General features: G+C 40.8%; 1 protein-coding gene across 3 annotated transcripts in view; it reads right to left on the bottom strand.

Moving 5' to 3' along the window:
• The window catches only part of spock1 (SPARC (osteonectin), cwcv and kazal like domains proteoglycan 1), a 699184-nt gene that overhangs the window by 105515 nt on the left and 575096 nt on the right, over window positions 1-18573 (bottom strand). For 2 of the 3 annotated variants that reach the window (XM_060915187.1, XM_060915189.1), the window contains exon 8: window positions 1507-1545. The exons of the other annotated variant lie outside the window; for it this stretch is intronic. In XM_060915187.1, the coding sequence (XP_060771170.1) occupies window positions 1507-1545 (39 nt within the window). The remainder of the gene's footprint in view (window positions 1-1506; window positions 1546-18573) is intronic. 3 annotated transcript variants of the gene reach the window in all.

Genomic DNA, 18573 nt, shown 5'->3' with positions numbered 1-18573 from the left:
TGTAGAAGAATACAAGACACCAATTCTGAGATTATTAAACTTAGTTCTAGATCGCAACCAACTTATTCTAAAATGTCTTATCAAGTAAAAATATCTGCCAATGCAGCAAGATAATTTCACTAGTATTAAGTAATTTTCTCCTCAAATTCAGTTTTCAATTTTTTGCAGTATATTCAGAGTGTGTACTACAGTTACAGTCAGGTAGCAGGTACTTAACTGGCATTAGTACACACAGCCCTGGTATTGGAGATTCACTGCCATGTTTAATCGGAATGATGACAGCAAGACAAGAAAACCTGGTGAAAACCCAGTGAAACTTGGTGGAAACACGGACCATTTGCAATTGTGCTTTGTCCACTTTTTTAAATTTATTTATTTATTTTGTAATCACTTCTATTTTGAGAATGCCAGCTATCAAATCATCACCAGTGGGAGCCATATCTTAATGCAGATTAGCATGGCTATGATCTTTTAAACATCAGAGCTTCAATGTGTCTACAGATAATCCTCAGAAATTCTTTGACTTCTACCCTGATTTTGTCTTTCATTTTTTTTTTTAATCCTTGCTTAACTCCAATAACACTTGGTATAATTTTTGCAGCACAGACTTAGTTTTAAATCTGGTTCTCTTTTTTTTTTTTGTCAACTATGAACTGGGTATCTGCTAGAAAAAAATAAGTAAAATCTTGTCTTTACATATAGTATTTATAGACAATACATATGTTTATGAACACTTAAGATGCTGCCAATAATCATTCCAGGATATAAAAGTCCTTAAAAGGTATTTGGTGACATTTTAATGGCAGTAGGGGAGAGTGGGGAGACTTGGGACAGTGTGTATTCCCATAAAGTAATTCCAACCAATCAGGTTTTAGATGACATCAGAAGTTAGATGTTGCCCCTTAAAGTAACCTACTTCCTTTGGAGCCATGAAGCTGGACACTGCAGTAAGGTTTGTGCAGTTCAATATTTTTTCAACCAAAACTTGTATTTTCTGCTTCGTCCCCATCTCCATTCTATGGTGTAATGTACGCTGGTGAATTTAAGTTTGTTAGGAATTAAAGGATGGAGCCTAGAGGTACCAGATATAGTATTATTTATTAAACTTAAATTCTGGGGAAAATCATTTAGGATTGTTTTTCTTTTTTTTTTTTTTCAAAATGGCCAGATGGGGAGAGTTGGGACAGTTCATGATGTTACAGGGTTTTTTTTTTTCTCTTGTTGTTTACAAATGTTTATTTATTTATTTATTTATTGTAAAAAATGTGGGCATGTCCCTGCATGAGGATTGAACTTACTTCATTCGTTCTTGAGAATGGAACTGTTTTGTCTCATCCGGTTTTGGAATAAACTGATATTTTTCTATCATTGTGCCAGCATTGTGTATTTATACAGTTCATATCTTACAAGATTTGATAATAAATAAAAATTAAACCTGTAGGATTAAGCTAGGTATTTTATTTTTGTTCCACGTCTCCCCACTATGTCCCAAGTCTCCCAACATACCGTAAAGCTCCATGTCTCCCCTCAACGTCTCATGTCTCCCTGCAAAAAATAATGACAGAAAAAGTGAAGCCTGAAGGCCAGTATATGTGACAAGCTGAGAAACTAATGTTGTGGTAAGAGGGTACAGTAAGTACTTTCTAATGCAATATGAATGTGACGCTACCTGCAAAGAATTTCACACAATTTACAAAAGCTGAAATCTTGTCCCAAGTCTCCCTGCTTCCCCTTAATGTTCAATGTCTGCATGATGAATATTACACAAACTCTACACAGAAAGTGGATGTGTTTCCAATATGAAGCTCCATATCACAACAGCTGAGCTGCATTTATTCTGCAGAAGCACCTCAGTCCTTCTAGTGCTGTTCCTGAAATGACTGAAAGGTTTCTACGTTAGATTTTTGTTGAAGTGGATCGAGAAAAAGAGAAGCTCAGTTCAGTCCAAAGATCTGCAGCAGGTGTTACCTTACTTTTTCTCAAAAGTGTTTTCTCTGGTGTACATCATTATACTAGATATAGCTCTCCTGAACCGTGATTAGGCTGTGATGTAACACACACACACATAAACACAAAAAAATATTCTTTCTTGCCACAGGGCATGCACTGATCATTGAAGATTTGCCAACAAACACAAATTCTGTGTGTGTGTGTGTGTGTGTGTGTGTGTGTGTGTGTGTGTGTGTGTGTGTGTGTGTAAAGCACCTTTGAACTGCATAAAATTATCCTAAATGATCGACACACATGCTTCACGGTTCATTTGCGAACACAGCTGTCAGTGTGTATGCAGCTCTCACTTTGTATATCAACTGAGAAACCTGCTCAGACATAATGAATTATTTATTGCTTTACTTATTTGTGTTTTACATGCAGTGTATACAAGTGGAATGAATAAAGAAAACTATGATTTTTTTTTAGACAATTATGGAAAAATCCCCAGCCTCATTCATCGACATTATCCTTGCCCTCATCACCATCTACCCCTACAGCCTCTATTCACACCTCTTTACGTCGCTGAATATTCATGTGCGATACATCTATTAGGCGGTACATTGATTGAATCTTGGCTGGCAGGTCGAGACATTTCATACAATTTCATTTGGATCAGTGCATCTCAAAAAAACTAAACAAAACATGATGATAGATGGACTGTCCACAGTAAATTAACCCTGGGTGTGGATGAGTGTGTGAATGTATATGATGCATGCATTCTCAGGTTACACCCTGGAGCCACTGTGATCCATCCATCCATACATCCATTATCTGTAGCTACTTATCCTGTTCTACAGGGTCGCGGGAAAGCTGGAGCCTATCCCAGCTGACTATGGGTGAGAGGCGGGGTACACCCTGGACAAGTCGCCAGATCATCGCAGGGCCGACACATAGACACACAATCATTCACACTCACATTCACACCTACGGTCAATTTAGAGCCACCAATTAACCTAACCTGCATGTCTTTGGACTGTGGGGGACACCGGAGCACCCAGAGGAAACCCACGCAGGCACAGGGAGAACATGCAAACTCCACATAGAAAGACCCTCGTCGGTCGCTGGGCTTGAACCCGGACCTTCTTGCTGTGAGGTGACAGTGCTAACCACTACACTGTGATCCTGAACAGGATAAAGTACTTATGTAAAGGAGAATGCTGGGATTTTTTTTTTTTAACCTGGGCCCTATTTTCCCATCTCTTTTGGTCTAAATATGTACGGGGGGCGGCGGCAACATTGAAATCAGTCCAGCATTAAGTTAAGGTGATGATACATGGTTAAGGTGATGATACAACTTTTTGGGCAATGTTGCCAGCAATGGGCAACCAGGTGAGACACGGCAACTAATTCATGCAACAGACAATTGGCAACAACCAATCAGATAAGAGCAAATCTACTGCCAGGGAGACAGACACCGCAACGATGGACACTGAAACATTTGCAGCCATCACTTTTATCTTGGCTTCAGCCTTTATTTCGCTCAAGTAAGTCTCACTTCTGGAACAAAACTGAATAGATACTCTGGTCAAAAGATAATCTGCCATTATTTTAACAATTATAAGTCAAATTAACCACATTATTCTCTTAATAATAAACACTTTAAATCTCTTTAAAAATGCTACTATCGTCAATCACATAGGCTATAACTAATAACTGACATATGCATCACAAAAACATAACGGAAAAAAACCCCAGAATCATTTACTTCCCATCTCAGCAAAAAAGAAAAAAGGGTATGAACCCAGAGATGTCTGCTGAGGAGGAAAAGGAGCTGACAGAGCTGCTGAAAGCCTGTTTTTACATCCCGAAGTTTGTACTGTTGAAGTCAATGCAATAATAACGCATTAATCCCGAAGTTTGTGCTGTTTCGCCCTCGGGTTCCACAAGTAGTCGTGCTCTGTCTGTGAATTAGATCAGACAATAAGTTACACAATCTCTCTTACAACTCACAAAAAAATCATGAGCTGCCCATCACTTTAACTTGATGCAAGAGAGCTAACATTATCTCTACATAGCTAGCGATAACTTTCAGCTAACTGTTAGCAAAAAAGCACCGCTAGTTAGGTAAATCCCATTCAATCTCTATGGAGCGGTGGTTAGCTAACGACAGTTTACACTTAGCTGAAAAAAAAAAACGATGTCTTAATTACAACCTGAGCACATAAAAATAGATGTATGTTGGTTTTCTAAGCATTCGATGAGGTAAATTCACCACTTTGGGTTTACACATAACATAACATAACTTACTGGTATAAAAAGATATAAGTTGTCTCTCTTCTTCTTTGTTTTACTGCTGTTGAGATGCTGCCGTATTTGTTGAAAATTCCAGAAGCTCTCAGGTGGTCATGTAATTCACTGCTAGCACTCTGATTTGATGATATTAAAAGTTGCCCAAACTGATCAAAATCTTTCAGATAGAAATTATATTGCCCAATCTCAATTGCCCAAGTTCAGTTGGTCGGGTTCAATGCCCAAACTGATGATCACATCATCAGTTTTTCTTTGGCTAATCAGACACAAGGTACGCCACCACTCTTGCCAGAGCGGTTGGGGATTAGGTGCCTTGCTCAAGGGCACTTAAGTCAATCCTGCTAGTCTGGGGACTCGAACCAGCAACCTTTTGGTCCCAAAGCTGTTTCTCTAACCATTAGGCCATGACTTCCCCAAAAAGTTGCCCTGTGTGTCATCACCTTTAGAACATTATAACTGGCAACCGCAAAATAGCTACTGTATAATCAGAGATTAAACTGGGCCGGAGCCCTCCGGAGCTCAGCTCCGCTTCCTCGCCTCGGCATTACAGCCAGCAGGAGCTGAGCTCCCTCTGCTTCAGTGTTTATAATAATATAATACTTTTATTCATTTTCACCTATTCTAAAAACACCATCAATATGAGAGTTCGTCAATAACGATTTAGACAACAAAAAATAAGCTAAAGTGAATTACACCCATCAATTTAAAAAAAAAACATTTTCATTGGAATTATCATTGAATGCACATGCACTGCGAGAATGCGTGACATCACACAGCATCATCATACGTTTATGTTAATGTTAATGGACTTCAGCTCGAGAAATTGGCGCCACTGTTTTCTATCAGTCCATCATACTTTATATTTTATGAGGACTTATGTCGTACGAAGTTGTAACTATCTGCTAAACACGATGCCTTAGCAAAGTAGACAGAGGTAAGTCATGGTTCTTTTGTTTATTTTGTCTTTAGTTGAGAAACTTTCTCAGGCAAAATATACTAGTGCAGCAGATGACATAAGTAGCGTTATCTAACACTGACAGACAGGATGTTCGTCGAAAAATTCACGCCTCCATTTGCTGAAGTTCAGATCTTTTTTGTCTGTAGTTCTGTCATATTTTATCTTCATTTACTAAGTTGTAGCTGTTTTCTGTGTTTTTAGCTTTTAGGTAAATATCAGAAAATTGATTTAGCCAATTTAATGTATGCCCGCTAACCTACGGTATCTGTGCACATGGAACGCTAGCAAACCTCCCTTGTGATAGTGAGAACTGGCAGCCTGGACTTTTCCATTGGCTCGCGCACTCGATTCCCAATCCAATGCTGCTTTGGTCGGCCAAAGTTATGAGGTTGCTGTGGGGTACTAAGACTAGACTAAATAACAAAATTAAACGATTCAGACATCCCTAGTCTCCCGGATGCTCTGGGAGTCTCCCCGGGAGCATGTACAACCCTGATTCCAAAAAAGTTGGGACAAAGTACAAATTGTAAATAAAAACGGAATGCAATAATTTACAAATCTCAAAAACTGATATTGTATTCACAATAGAACATAGACAACATATCAAATGTCGAAAGTGAGACATTTTGAAATTTCATGCCAAATATTGGCTCATTTGAAATTTCATGACAGCAACACATCTCAAAAAAGTTGGGACAGGGGCAATAAGAGGCTGGAAAAGTTAAAGGTACAAAAAAGGAACAGCTGGAGGACCAAATTGCAACTCATTAGGTCAATTGGCAATAGGTCATTAACATGACTGGGTATAAAAAGAGCATCTTGGAGTGGCAGCGGCTCTCAGAAGTAAAGATGGGAAGAGGATCACCAATCTCCCTAATTCTGCGCCGACAAATAGTGGAGCAATATCAGAAAGGAGTTTGACAGTGTAAAATTGCAAAGAGTTTGAACATATCATCATCTACAGTGCATAATATCATCAAAAGATTCAGAGAATCTGGAAGAATCTCTGTGCATAAGGGTCAAGGCCGGAAACCATACTGGGTGCCCGTGATCTTCGGGCCCTTAGACGGCACTGCATCACATACAGGCATGCTTCTGTATTGGAAATCACAAAATGGGCTCAGAATATTTCCAGAGAACATTATCTGTGAACACAATTCACCGTGCCAGCCGCTGTTGCCAGCTAAAACTCTATAGTTCAAAGAAGAAGCCGTATCTAAACATGATCCAAAAGCGCAGACGTCTTCTCTGGGCCAAGGCTAATTTAAAATGGACTGTGGCAAAGTGGAAAACTGTTCTGTGGTCAGACGAATCAAAATTGGAAGTTCTTTATGGAAATCAGGAACGCCATGTCATTCAGACTAAAGAGGAGAAGGACGAACCAAGTTGTTATCAGCGCTCAGTTCAGAAGCCTGCATCTCTGATGGTATGGGGTTGCATTAGTGCATGTGGCATGGGCAGCTTACACACCTGGAAAGACACCATCAATGCTGAAAGGTATATCCAGGTTCTAGAGCAACATATGCTCCCATCCAGACGACATCTCTTTCAGGAAAGACCTTGCATTTTCCAACTTGACAATGCCAAACCACATACTGCATCAATTACAGCATCATGGCTGCGTAGAAGAAGGGTCCGGGTACTGAACTGGCCAGCCTGCAGTCCAGATCTTTCACCCATAGAAAACATTTGGCGCATCATAAAACGGAATATATGACAAAAAAGACCTAAGACAGTTGAGCAACTAGAATCCTACATTAGACAAGAATGGGTTAACATTCCTATCCCTAAACTTGAGCAACTTGTCTCCTCAGTCCCCAGACGTTTACAGACTGTTGTAAAGAGAAAAGGGGATGCCTCACAGTGGTAAACATGGCCTTGTCCCAACTTTTTTGAGATGTGTTGTTGTCATGAAATTTAAAATCACCTAATTTTTCTCTTTAAATGATACATTTTGGCGGCACGGTGGTGTAGTGGTTAGCGCTGTCGCCTCACAGCAAGAAGGTCCTGGGTTCGAGCCCCGGGGCCGGCGAGGGCCTTTCTGTGTGGAGTTTGCATGTTCTCCCCGTGTCCGCGTGGGTTTCCTCCGGGTGCTCCTGTTTCCCCCACAGTCCAAAGACATGCAGGTTAGGTTAACTGGTGACTCTAAATTGACCGTAGGTGTGAGTGTGAATGGTTGTCTGTGTCTATGTGTCAGCCCTGTGATGACCTGGCGACTTGTCCAGGGCGTACCCCGCCTTTCGCCCGTAGTCAGCTGGGATAGGCTCCAGCTTGCCTGTGACCCTGTAGAAGGATTAAGCGGCTAGAGATAATGAGATGAATGAGATGATACATTTTCTCAGTTTAAACATTTGATATGTCATCTATGTTCTATTCTGAACAAAATATGGAATTTTGAAACTTCCACATCATTGCATTCCGTTTTTATTTACAATTTGTATTTTGTCCCAACTTTTTTGGAATTGGGGTTGTAGACAGAGACAGGAAAGGCAGGAGAAACTTGATCTAAGTCCTATTTGGAAAGTTGTAAATTAAATTGTAATGACTGGCTATTGCTGATATGTGGTTTGATGTTGTGACATGTAAGTAAGTTTAGCAAACAATTGATTTGATTGATGTAGATTTATGGTGTGAGATGTAAAGAACTATTGTTAATATGTGAATTGATGGTGTGAGATGTAAACAAGTAATGCAAATAATAGTGTAGATTGATGACATGTACATAACTATTGCTAATATGTGAATTGGTGGTATATATTGTGAATAAGTTTTACAAATTACAGTGTAGATTGATGGTGAAACGTAGGCTTAATAAGTTACCAATATGTGCATTGATGTGAGATATAAATAAGTAGGCCACAAGTTGATAAAATATGTATTAAACCGATGGTGCGATAAATAAAAATGTTTTGAGAGATATTGACCACTGTGAGTGAAGAAGGGCTCCCCCTCCTTACAAAAGCCAATTTAACCACTGGCTATAATAATTGTAATTCTCTGGGGCAATCATTCGTGTAAAAGTAAAACACTTGTTTTGGCCACTGAGAGACTTAAAATGTTATTATTAGTGTCTGACAACATAGACACTTGTAGAATCAGTCATTTTCTTCAGTTTCATTACAGTTACTGAGGTAAACAGACACAGATGTATCTCTGCAGGGATCATTTCCATGTTGTCAGACACTTATAATATGCAAATATGCAAAATGTGAGGAGAGAGAGAGATTATTAAATAGGAAGCTGGCAAGGATGAACTGTTTATTAATTAACACCAGTTACCTCCTTCCTCATTTCATTGTACTGGATGGGCTTTAAACACTCATTCACCAATCAGGCTTCTCTAATTACTGATCACTACAATTCTCATGACACTGTGCTCTGTGTGTGTGTGTGTGTGTGTGTGTGTGTGTGTGTGTGTGTGTGTGTGTGTGTGTGTGTGTGTGTGTGTGCACGCTCTTACATACACAATTTTCATAACAAAAAGAACAAATTAAAAAAAAAAAACTAGAGCTGTTGCAATAATCACACAATCATTAATGCAAATTCCTTTTAACACCACTAATTTTTTTTTGCCGTGTACACGTTCTGTGCCCCTCCCCCGTAGTTTGGGAAATTACGGCGTGACGTAGCGTAAGGGCCTCTGCATGCTCTTGCGACAAGGCTTTCGCAGATAGCTTTTCACAGACAGTTGTAATTTATCGTTGAGCGGGGAGTAATAGGCGTACGCGATGTTATTCACCGCCACAACGCAAGGGGGCGCGAAGTCGCGAAATCGCTAGGAGTAGTTGGTGGGTGTGGTTAGTGGAGTGTTTATCCTCCGGTTACTTATAATGACTAGAACTGGAGTCGTATAGATGTACGTACTTCCTCACTTCCTCGATCAACCGCTCTTCGTGCTGCTCCATCTTCGCTCGTGTTTTTAAAAATGGCGGTAGTGAAAACAAACCAAACCGGGAAAGTAGGGAAGCGGAAGTACGTGTACAGCGGATGCAGAGTGGACCAATCAGAGCCCTCTTTGTCTGCGATGCTGTCTGCGAGGCTTCTGCGGTGGTCACAATTTTTGGGAGGTGCGCGCAGAGCGTCTGCGAAGGGGGGGGGCTATGCAGACGCCATCTGCGACGCCATCTGCGAGGACTGCGTTGTCAGCATAAATTGGCCTTAAGTGAGCAATGTAGTTTGGTGTAATTTGTGATGAGGTGCACTTATGTACAGAATTGACATCTATCCTTGACTTGCAAGTGATGTCAAAGCAAAATAGAAACCCGGATGTTGGCCATGTTGGTGGAGACACAAATGCGGGGTCAAGCAACATTTCATACAAAACACAGTCACGAGTGTGCAACTCTCTTTGTTTTTCCACTGCTTTAAGCGTTTTTTTAGCTCTGCCATATCTTTGTGCTGTATATGGTTGTGGTCACAACAGTACTCATGACCGTGGCATGTTCCGATTTTTTAGAATTCCATCTGTGATTCGGAAACAGGGTGAGGAAACTCTGAGGCTTAGTACGGAGAGGAGACGAGCACGGCTGAACAACATCGGCAGAGCTGATCTAACAGAGGCTAAAACCAAAACAGCAAAACAGCTCGTGTTTGCAGTAATCATTTTATCGCAGGTGAGATTCAAAAGCTTTCTCAATAATATCATGGAAGAATTTTATTTCGTGTTGCTAGAATTTTGCTATAAAATGAGCGTTCTCTTGTCATGGTTCACTCGGTCGTTGTCATAATTTTAACACATGTATTACCATTTCGCTTCTAGGAGCACGAGCAAAATTATACAATAGAAACAATCCAGACTGGGCACCCACTCAGAACATGGGCTAAGTTTTGTCCAAGGTCGGACTTGATTCTTCGGCAGCCAAACCAGATAGAACGTGATATCTGGGTACTCGATGGTCAGTAGAAGTGTCTTATCCTCAGAAAAGTCTGACTTTTTAAAATAATATGGGTCAAAAATACACATATCTATCCTCTCTTTGTATCGAATCTTTGCTCAACCATTCAAATCATGGTAATACCAGGCCCAGAAATTCATATATTTTTTCACCAGCCAGCTGGACTAGTTACCTTCCAAAGTAACTCGCCAAACAGAAAATCAACTACCCAAAATTTGTTCATGTATGAATTTTACTTCTGTCAAAAATAACGCAAAAGAGAGTAGTTACCATTGTTCATGACTAATGTGCATTTATTTCAAGACCCGAGTATTTTGATACTGTTGTTAAATACATAAATGAGAACAACACAGAGCACCATAATATAATATCAACAAATAATAATATATTGGAAAACTTGGCAACTTGGTGTATGAGTATTGAAAACAAATATGCTTACTATCATGACTATAGCACCCAAAACATGTCCAACATGCTTTCTGTATTTAACCATTTATGAGAGAGAAAGCATTAGGAGCTTCATATTGACTAGGAATCAACTTGAAAAAAGTTAATTATTCCATAAAAATTGTATCGCAGCCAAGGCCTACCCTGCTCCCACGTTTGCTTATAAGTCCTTTGTCGTTTCTCCTCTTCAGACCGAGGTCGCTTTGTCCCCGTCTCTGGCGGTTTCTGTACACCTTTCAGAAAATTCCACATCGCAACGTAGCTTTGGTAGATGTAAACAACAACAAAACACACGTGTTTAAATGGGTGATAATGTGGCCACATCTACTGAATTTGATAACGTGATGTGGTAGCGGGGGTGTGGCCAAGCGTCGGTCTGTGAATGGAGGGCGGAGTCAGGGAAGGTAAGTGGTGGAATCATTGCACCTGATGGGAATTAACCTGTGTTTGTGTGTCTTCCCCAGTGACCGCGCCCTTTAAAAGGAGAGGAGAGCAGAGAAAGGGAGCTCTCTCTCCCCAACCAGAACACGTGTGTGTGCGCATGTGGCTGGGAAGTGATAAAAGGCTGAAAAGCTAGCAATAAATAGTTCATTGAGAACTCAGTTCTGGCTTGCCATGCTTCTGTGCTCCACCCACCTGGTCCAATACTACACGTGATTACCGCAATATTCAACAAGATACGTTATATGCATGCACAGTAGTGAAAAAACCGACAGCTTGACTCGTACACGATATGATTCGGAATTCTTCGGTAGTTTCCGTCCTGCCGATAAACACATCGATTAAGACAGACACGGCACACACTTAATATGTGGCGGCTTTAGTTGACGGTGTCTCTGAATCTTCCCTTCATATATATTTTTTATTTTCAACTAGCCAGCCGGGCTGGCTAGTGACAGGAATTACCCGCCAAATGACAAAGTCGCCTCGGGCGACCGGACCACCGTGAATTTCAAGCCCTGTTAATACTGAGAAAATTCAGCATTGTTTACAGACACGCTTTCAGCAGCTGCCATCCTAGTTGCTTTGTATATCCACCATCATGGCAGACGCTCATGACGTACCGGTAGCACATTTTGATCATGTGGTTGCAAGTCATCTATTGTTGCATTCTGACTGTTTACATGAAATATGTGTATTTTTTTATAGCGGAGGTCCAGCGGAGCACCATACCTAAGAAAAAATGGTAAACCCATCGAGTCGATTTTTTATGGTTTGTCCATGTACCGGTACGTGTACCACCAGTCATACACACCGCCTAGTGGTCAGTGATAGTAATTACCAGTCATACACACCGCCTAGTGGTCAGTGTTAGTAATTACCAGTCATACACACCGCCTAGTGGCCAGTGTTAGTAATTACCAGTCATACACACCGCCTAGTGGCCAGTGTTAGTAATTACCAGTCATACACACCGCCTTACCAGTCATACACACCGCCTAGTGGCCAGTGCTAGCCAGTAAAGAAATAAAGCAAAAGAGACTGGCTATGATAGAAGATTCTACAACCCAGGAACAGATGGGAGCTCCGCTTTTAGGCAGTGCCTAAATCTATATATTATGCTTTTGATGGTCCTGAGGGGAGAAAAGATGACATGTTAAGGTCTAGGTGTGTGTGTGTGCGCATGTATGTGTGTGCGCGCACGTGTGCATGCAGGCTGCACACTGGAATGAGAGTTTGTTTTATTCTGAGAAATTTGTGAGTTATGTAAAAGTGTTTATAAATGCAGTTTTTGCTCGTGAATGTACTGTATATTTACCAGTGAGTTATTGCATTTTACTGGAAAACATCTTTATGAGCTGTGTGCCTGAACAAGTGTATTTATTTGGGTTTTGTATTTTATTTTCTTTATTTAAAGATAGCCACTCCTGTTGTCCACAGTCCACATCACCGAGTTAGTTTAGTTTATCGCATAGTTTGAAGCTGGAAGTTAAGTCCAGAACGAGAGGAAAATACTATCTTGTTTTGATCACACTGAATTGTGCTAAACCCTCAAAATAATAAAGTTAATGTTGATTTACAGTGCCTTGCAAAAGTACTCATACCCCTTGAACTTTTTCACATTTTTCCACCTTACAACCACGAACTTAAGTTTTTTATTGAGATTTTATGTGATAGATCAACACAGAGTAGCACATAATTGTGAAGTGAAATGAAAATGATAAATGGTCTTCAAAATTTTAAACAAATAAAAATCTGAAAAAATGTGGTGTGCATTAGTATTCAGCCCCCCTGCGTCAATACTTTGTAGAGCCACCTTTTGCTGCAATTACAGCTGCAAGTCTTTTGTGGTATGTCTCTACCAGCTTTGCACATCTAGACACTGAAATTTTTGCCCATTCTTCTTTGCAAAATAGCTCAAGCTCAGCCAGATTGGATGGACAGCGTCTGTGAACAGCAATTTTCAAGTCTTGCCACAGATGCTCAATGGGATTTAGGTCTGGTCTTTGACTGGGCCATTCTAACACATGAATATTCTTTGATCTAAACCATTCCATTGTAGCTCTGGCTGTATGTTTAGGGTCATTGTCTTGCTGGAAGGTGAATCTCTTTCCCAGTCTCAAGTCTTTTGCAGCCTCCAACAGGTTTTCTTCCAGGATTGCCCTGTATTTAGCTCCATCCATCTTCCCATCAACTCTGACCAGCTTCCCTGTCCCTGCTGAAGAAAAGCATCCCCATAGCATGATGCTGCCACCACTATGTTTCACAGTGGGGATGGTGTGTGCAGGGTGATGAGCAGTGTTAGTTTTCCGCCACACATAGCGCTTTGCATTTAGGCCAAAAAGTTCAACTTTGGTCTCATCTGACCAAAGCACCTTCTTCCACATGTTTGCTGTGTCCCCTACATTTCTAATGTCTGTCTTTCAACAATGGCTTTTTTCTTGCCACTCTTCCAAAAAGGCCAGATTTGTGGAGTGTACGACTTATAGTTGTCCTGTGCACAGATTCTCCCACCTGAGCTGTGGATTTCTGCAGCTCCTCCAGAGTGATCATGGGCCTCTTGGCTGCTTCTCTGACCAGTGCTCTCCTTGCTCGCTCTGTCAGTTTAGGTGGACGGCCATGTCTTGGTAGGTTTGCAGTTGTGCCATACTTTTTCCATTTTTGAATGATGGATTGAACAGTGCTTCTTGAGATGTTCAGAGCTTGGGATATTTTTTTTTATAACCTAACCCTACTTTAAACTTCTCCAGAACTTTATCCCTGACCTGTCTGGTGAGTTATTTGGTCTTCATGATGCTGTTTGTTCTTCAGTGTTCTCTAACAAACCACTGAGGCCTTCACAGAACAAGTGTATTTATGCTCAGAGTAAATTACACACAGTAGGACTCTATTAACTAATTAGATGACTTCTGAAGGCAATTGATTGCACTGGATTGTATTTAGAGGTATCAGAGGACAGGGGGTTGAATACTAATGCACACCACATTTTTCAGATTTTTATTTGTCTAAAATTTTGAAGACCATTTATCATTTTCGCTTCACTTCACAATTACGTGCTACTCTGTGTTGGTCTATCACATAAAATCTCAATACAAAACTTTTAAGTTTGTGGTTGTAAGGTGGAAAAATGTGAAAAAGTTCAAGGGGTATGAATACTTTTGCAAGGCACTGTATGATTTTAAATGCAGTGGGGGAATAAAATACCCACAAAAATTATTTTTGCTGTGTCCAACCTTATCCTTCCTGACCTGGCCACATACATTTGCATAAAGCAAGCAAAGTGTTCACTCCTAGATCCCCAATGATTGAAAGTACATTTAGAATGGATAACAGTGTGCGATTAATTCGCGATTAATTGTGAGTTAACTACGGACAATAATGTGATGAATCGTAGTTAAATATTTTAATCAATTGACACAGGAAAGGCGGCACGGTGGTGTAGTGGTTAGCACTGTCGCCTCACAACAAGAAGGTCCGGGTTCGAGCCCCGTGGCCGGCGAGGGCCTTTCTGTGTGGAGTTTGCATGTTCTCCCCGTGTCCGCGTGGGTTTCCTCCGGGTGCTCCGGTTTCCCCCACAGTCCAAAGACATGCAGGTTAGGTTAACTGGTGACTCTAAATTGACCGTAGGTGTGAATGTGAGTGTGAATGGTTGTCTGTGTCTATGTGTCAGCCCTGTGATGACCTGGCGACTTGTCCAGGGTGTACCCCGCCTTTCGCCCGTAGTCAGCTGGGATAGGCTCCAGCTTGCCTGCAACCCTGTAGAACAGGATAAAGCGGCTATAGATAATGAGATGAGATGACACAGGAAAAAAAAAAACACCACAAAACTTCCATGCTACAGATGAAAGCAGGATATGTACTTGCAGCAGTGAATTATGGGTAATCTGGTAAAATTCTATGTTGTTTGCAATGAGGTAGAGTGTAGTCTTAGAAATATACGCACTGAACAGAAATGGCAAGTTTTACAGAGAAAAATATCCTTCCTTTCTGTAATTCAGCATCTTTTCCTGCAGATGAGACAGAGTTCCTGTGCCGCATGACACTGTAGGATCAGTCATAATGGTAGGATCGAGATAATGGCAGAGTGAAACAGGTGCTTATTAGAGGGAGAGTCAGATGGCAGTTCACGGCTCAATCATCTGTTCCTTTTGCACATGTAACAATACTGATATTTCTGAGAAGTTCTTTATGCACACGTCTGCCTAAAGTACACACAAACACCCTTCTGAAGGTGAAGGTGTGAGTGGAACATGTGGGTAAGAAATCTTAGCGTGAGATGAGAAGTATCAGGTCAAGCTGGGTGTGCTCGATGAGTATTAGGAAGATTGTTGGTTTATGGACCTCAGACTGAGAAAACCTCAAGGACCATGGAGAGATTCTTCCACTTTGTCCTTTCTGTCCACTTGCTCTCAGCTAAAATGAGAAGTAGGATAGAATCGGTGGTTCAGTGGTTCGTATTATTGATCAGAAGGTTGCTGTGAGCTCAAATCCCAGCCTGTTGGGGCCTTGAACAAGACCAGATCTTGAAGGAGGAAGGACAGGAGAAAGAAGAACCTTTAGCCTGTCTAGGATTGGTGTTGCTGCAATGGCACCTTGAAGCCAGAGTACCATAACCCTACTGCTGTTCCACTAGATGAGCTTCAGAACACCAAAACAGGGCAAAGACAATACATAGCGTCACACTGGAACTTCAGGAGTCTCATTTATCGTCCATTTATCTGTTGTTTATTTTATCTGATTTATTCTTGTAAAGTGTCCTTGAGTGTCATGAAAGGCACTTATAAATAAAATTTATTATTATTATGGCGGCACGGTGGTGTAGTGGTTAGCACTGTCGCCTCACAGCAAGAAGGTCCTGGGTTCGAGCCCCGGGGCCAGCGAGGGCCTTTCTGTGTGGAGTTTGCATGTTCTCCCCGTGTCTGCGTGGGTTTCCTCCGGGTGCTCCGGTTTCCCCCACAGTCCAAAGACATGCAGGTTAGGTTAACTGGTGACTCTAAATTGACCGTAGGTGTGAATATGAGTGTGAATGGTTGTCTGTGTCTATGTGTCAGCCCTGTGATGACCTGGCGACTTGTCCAGGGTGTACCCTGCCTTTCGCCCGTAGTCAGCTGGGATAGGCTCCAGCTTGCCTGCGACCCTGTAGAAGGATAAAGTGGCTAGAGATAATGAGATGAGTTATTATTATTATTAAACAAGGTACAGCGTGTTTGTATTTGCAGTTGGTGGTGTTACTGTAATGATTTCTTGGCTCAGTTGGTTTTCCTGTTTTGTTTTGCCTCCTCCCACCTGCTCACCTGAGGCCTGTCTCACCTGGTTCAGCCTCTCTACAAGATCAGTTTGGCAGATACCAGAGAGAGAGAGAGAGAGAGGAAAGGACTGGAGGCAGCTGTCATTTTTTCCCCATTATTTTGTTTGCCTTTAACTCTTTCTTCAGTTTAAGTTTTGTTGATGTTTATTCCAATAAATCATTGAGTTTTCTAATAAAAAGACACGTCCTCCTCTTTTGTTACGGCCTTCAGCCGGGTCATAAAAATACTGTAAACCTGACACTTTCAAAATTATTCTACTTGAACACAAACACACTCATTTACATAACTGCCATATATGGGGCGTGTCACCACAAAATGAGCCCAGTGTAGCAAAAAGCAATTTGAAATGAGAGTACGTCAAAAAATTATATAAACCCATGTATTGTTTTTATTTCTAATTTTGCCATAAAAAACATTACTTAAAGGTAGACTGCCATTCAGATTTTTCATGTTTAGGTCATAAAAAGAATTTTCCCCGACACCCAATTATTATTTTTTTTTCGTGGACTGAAAGCTACTGAATTTGAATCACAGACTTCCAAATTGTATTACTTTTTTTCTAAATAGAACAATTAATGAATTTAGAGCCATGTGGCCATAAATTCTCCGCCATTTTTTTTCCTGCTTCACCATGACCTCATTCAAGATACTACATCATGCATGAGGAGGTGGGCTTTCGCCGTTCACGAAAGGCATTGTGGGATACAAATTTGAAACAGGAGAGAAAAATGGAGGACGTGAGTGTGCGAATGAAACGTGAAAGACCGACTACAGTAATGGAAAGTGAGAAAAAAAGATGTTACCGTATGTTCCGAAGGAAAGGAAACGCAGGACCAAACTAATAAATATCGGTGGTCAGTGAGCACCTCGGTGTGATCAGCTGTTCGTTTAGCAACAGAATGATGCAACTGTCAGTGCATGGTCAAGGTAAACCTGTGCATGCGCACATGGACTTCCTCCGTCTGCTTGACTGTGCGAAGCGAGATTTCATGCACATTATTTGCTCGGGAATTCCTTCAAATTAACTAAATTTTCCAGCCACGGAATGGCCTGTGGGGTGGCACGGTGGTGTCCCCCCACAGCACGGTGGTGCCCCCCATGGCCAGCGGGGGCCTTTCTGTGTGGAGTTTGCATGTTCTCCCCGTGTCCGCGTGGGTTTCCTCCGGGTGCTCCTGTTTCCCTCACAGTCCAAAGACATGCAGGTTAGGTTAACTGGTGACTCTAAATTGACCGTAGGTGTGAATGTGAGTGTGAATGGTTGTCTGTGTCTATGTGTCAGCCCCGTGATGACCTGGCGACTTGTCCAGGGTGTACCCCGCCTTTCGCCCGTAGTCAGCTGGGATAGGCTCCAGCTTGCCTGCGACCCTGTAGAACAGGATAAAGCAGCTAGAGATAATGTGATGAGATGAGAATGGCCTGTTTTTTTTAAGATATTACAAAAATAAACATATATCACAATGACTAAATTTCAGAGGGAACTAAATTTCACCAATTTTATGAAATCTAAAGGCTGTCTACTTTTAATCTATATAATATTTTGTGACATATATATTACTGTAAAAGCCTATAAATATGAATTTGTAGGCCAAATAAATGTGTATTATGCATAAATTTCAATATAAACATCACAAAACTTACAGCTGATTTTCTCCAAACTTGATTTTCTGTAATCATGATGATGATGATGATACCTTTAATATTTTCTGTTAATTTCTCTGGACTGGCTGCACCATATTTAACAAATGACCCCTTATTTTAATCCTTTCATAACACACACACACACACACACACACACACACACACACACACACACAAGTCCAGGTTGCCGACAATAACTTGAAATCAATCACTGCATCAGCTGTCAAATACATCTCTTCAGATAAAGACAGATATTCTAGGAAGCATGAGTATGACGTAATCGAAAATAGTATATTTTATTTACATTATTAAATTCATCATATAGTCATTGTGTAGATGAAGTAGCAGGACCAAATAAAGTTTGAGCTGATGACTGAAGTCAGCACTTTCCACACACATTATAAAAAGGGTTAAAGATAATAAACTATAGATTTATAATATCCAATAAAACCACTTTTCTTTTTTTTTTTGACCAATTGGATTCATGTTGTGTTGACATGCCCCAAATGGTAATCAACTTCCTTTTAAAGGAGAACTGAAGGATTTTTTTTTTTATTATCAAAATTCTATTTCTCATTTTATTAAATATAGGAATGCATTTTTGATAGCTATTTTGTCACTGCTATAGCAAGTTATGAGTGTT

The sequence above is a fragment of the Neoarius graeffei genome, chromosome 2, assembly GCF_027579695.1.
Source record: "Neoarius graeffei isolate fNeoGra1 chromosome 2, fNeoGra1.pri, whole genome shotgun sequence".
NCBI lineage: Eukaryota > Metazoa > Chordata > Actinopteri > Siluriformes > Ariidae > Neoarius > Neoarius graeffei.
This window is presented reverse-complemented; position numbering and strand designations above follow the sequence as displayed.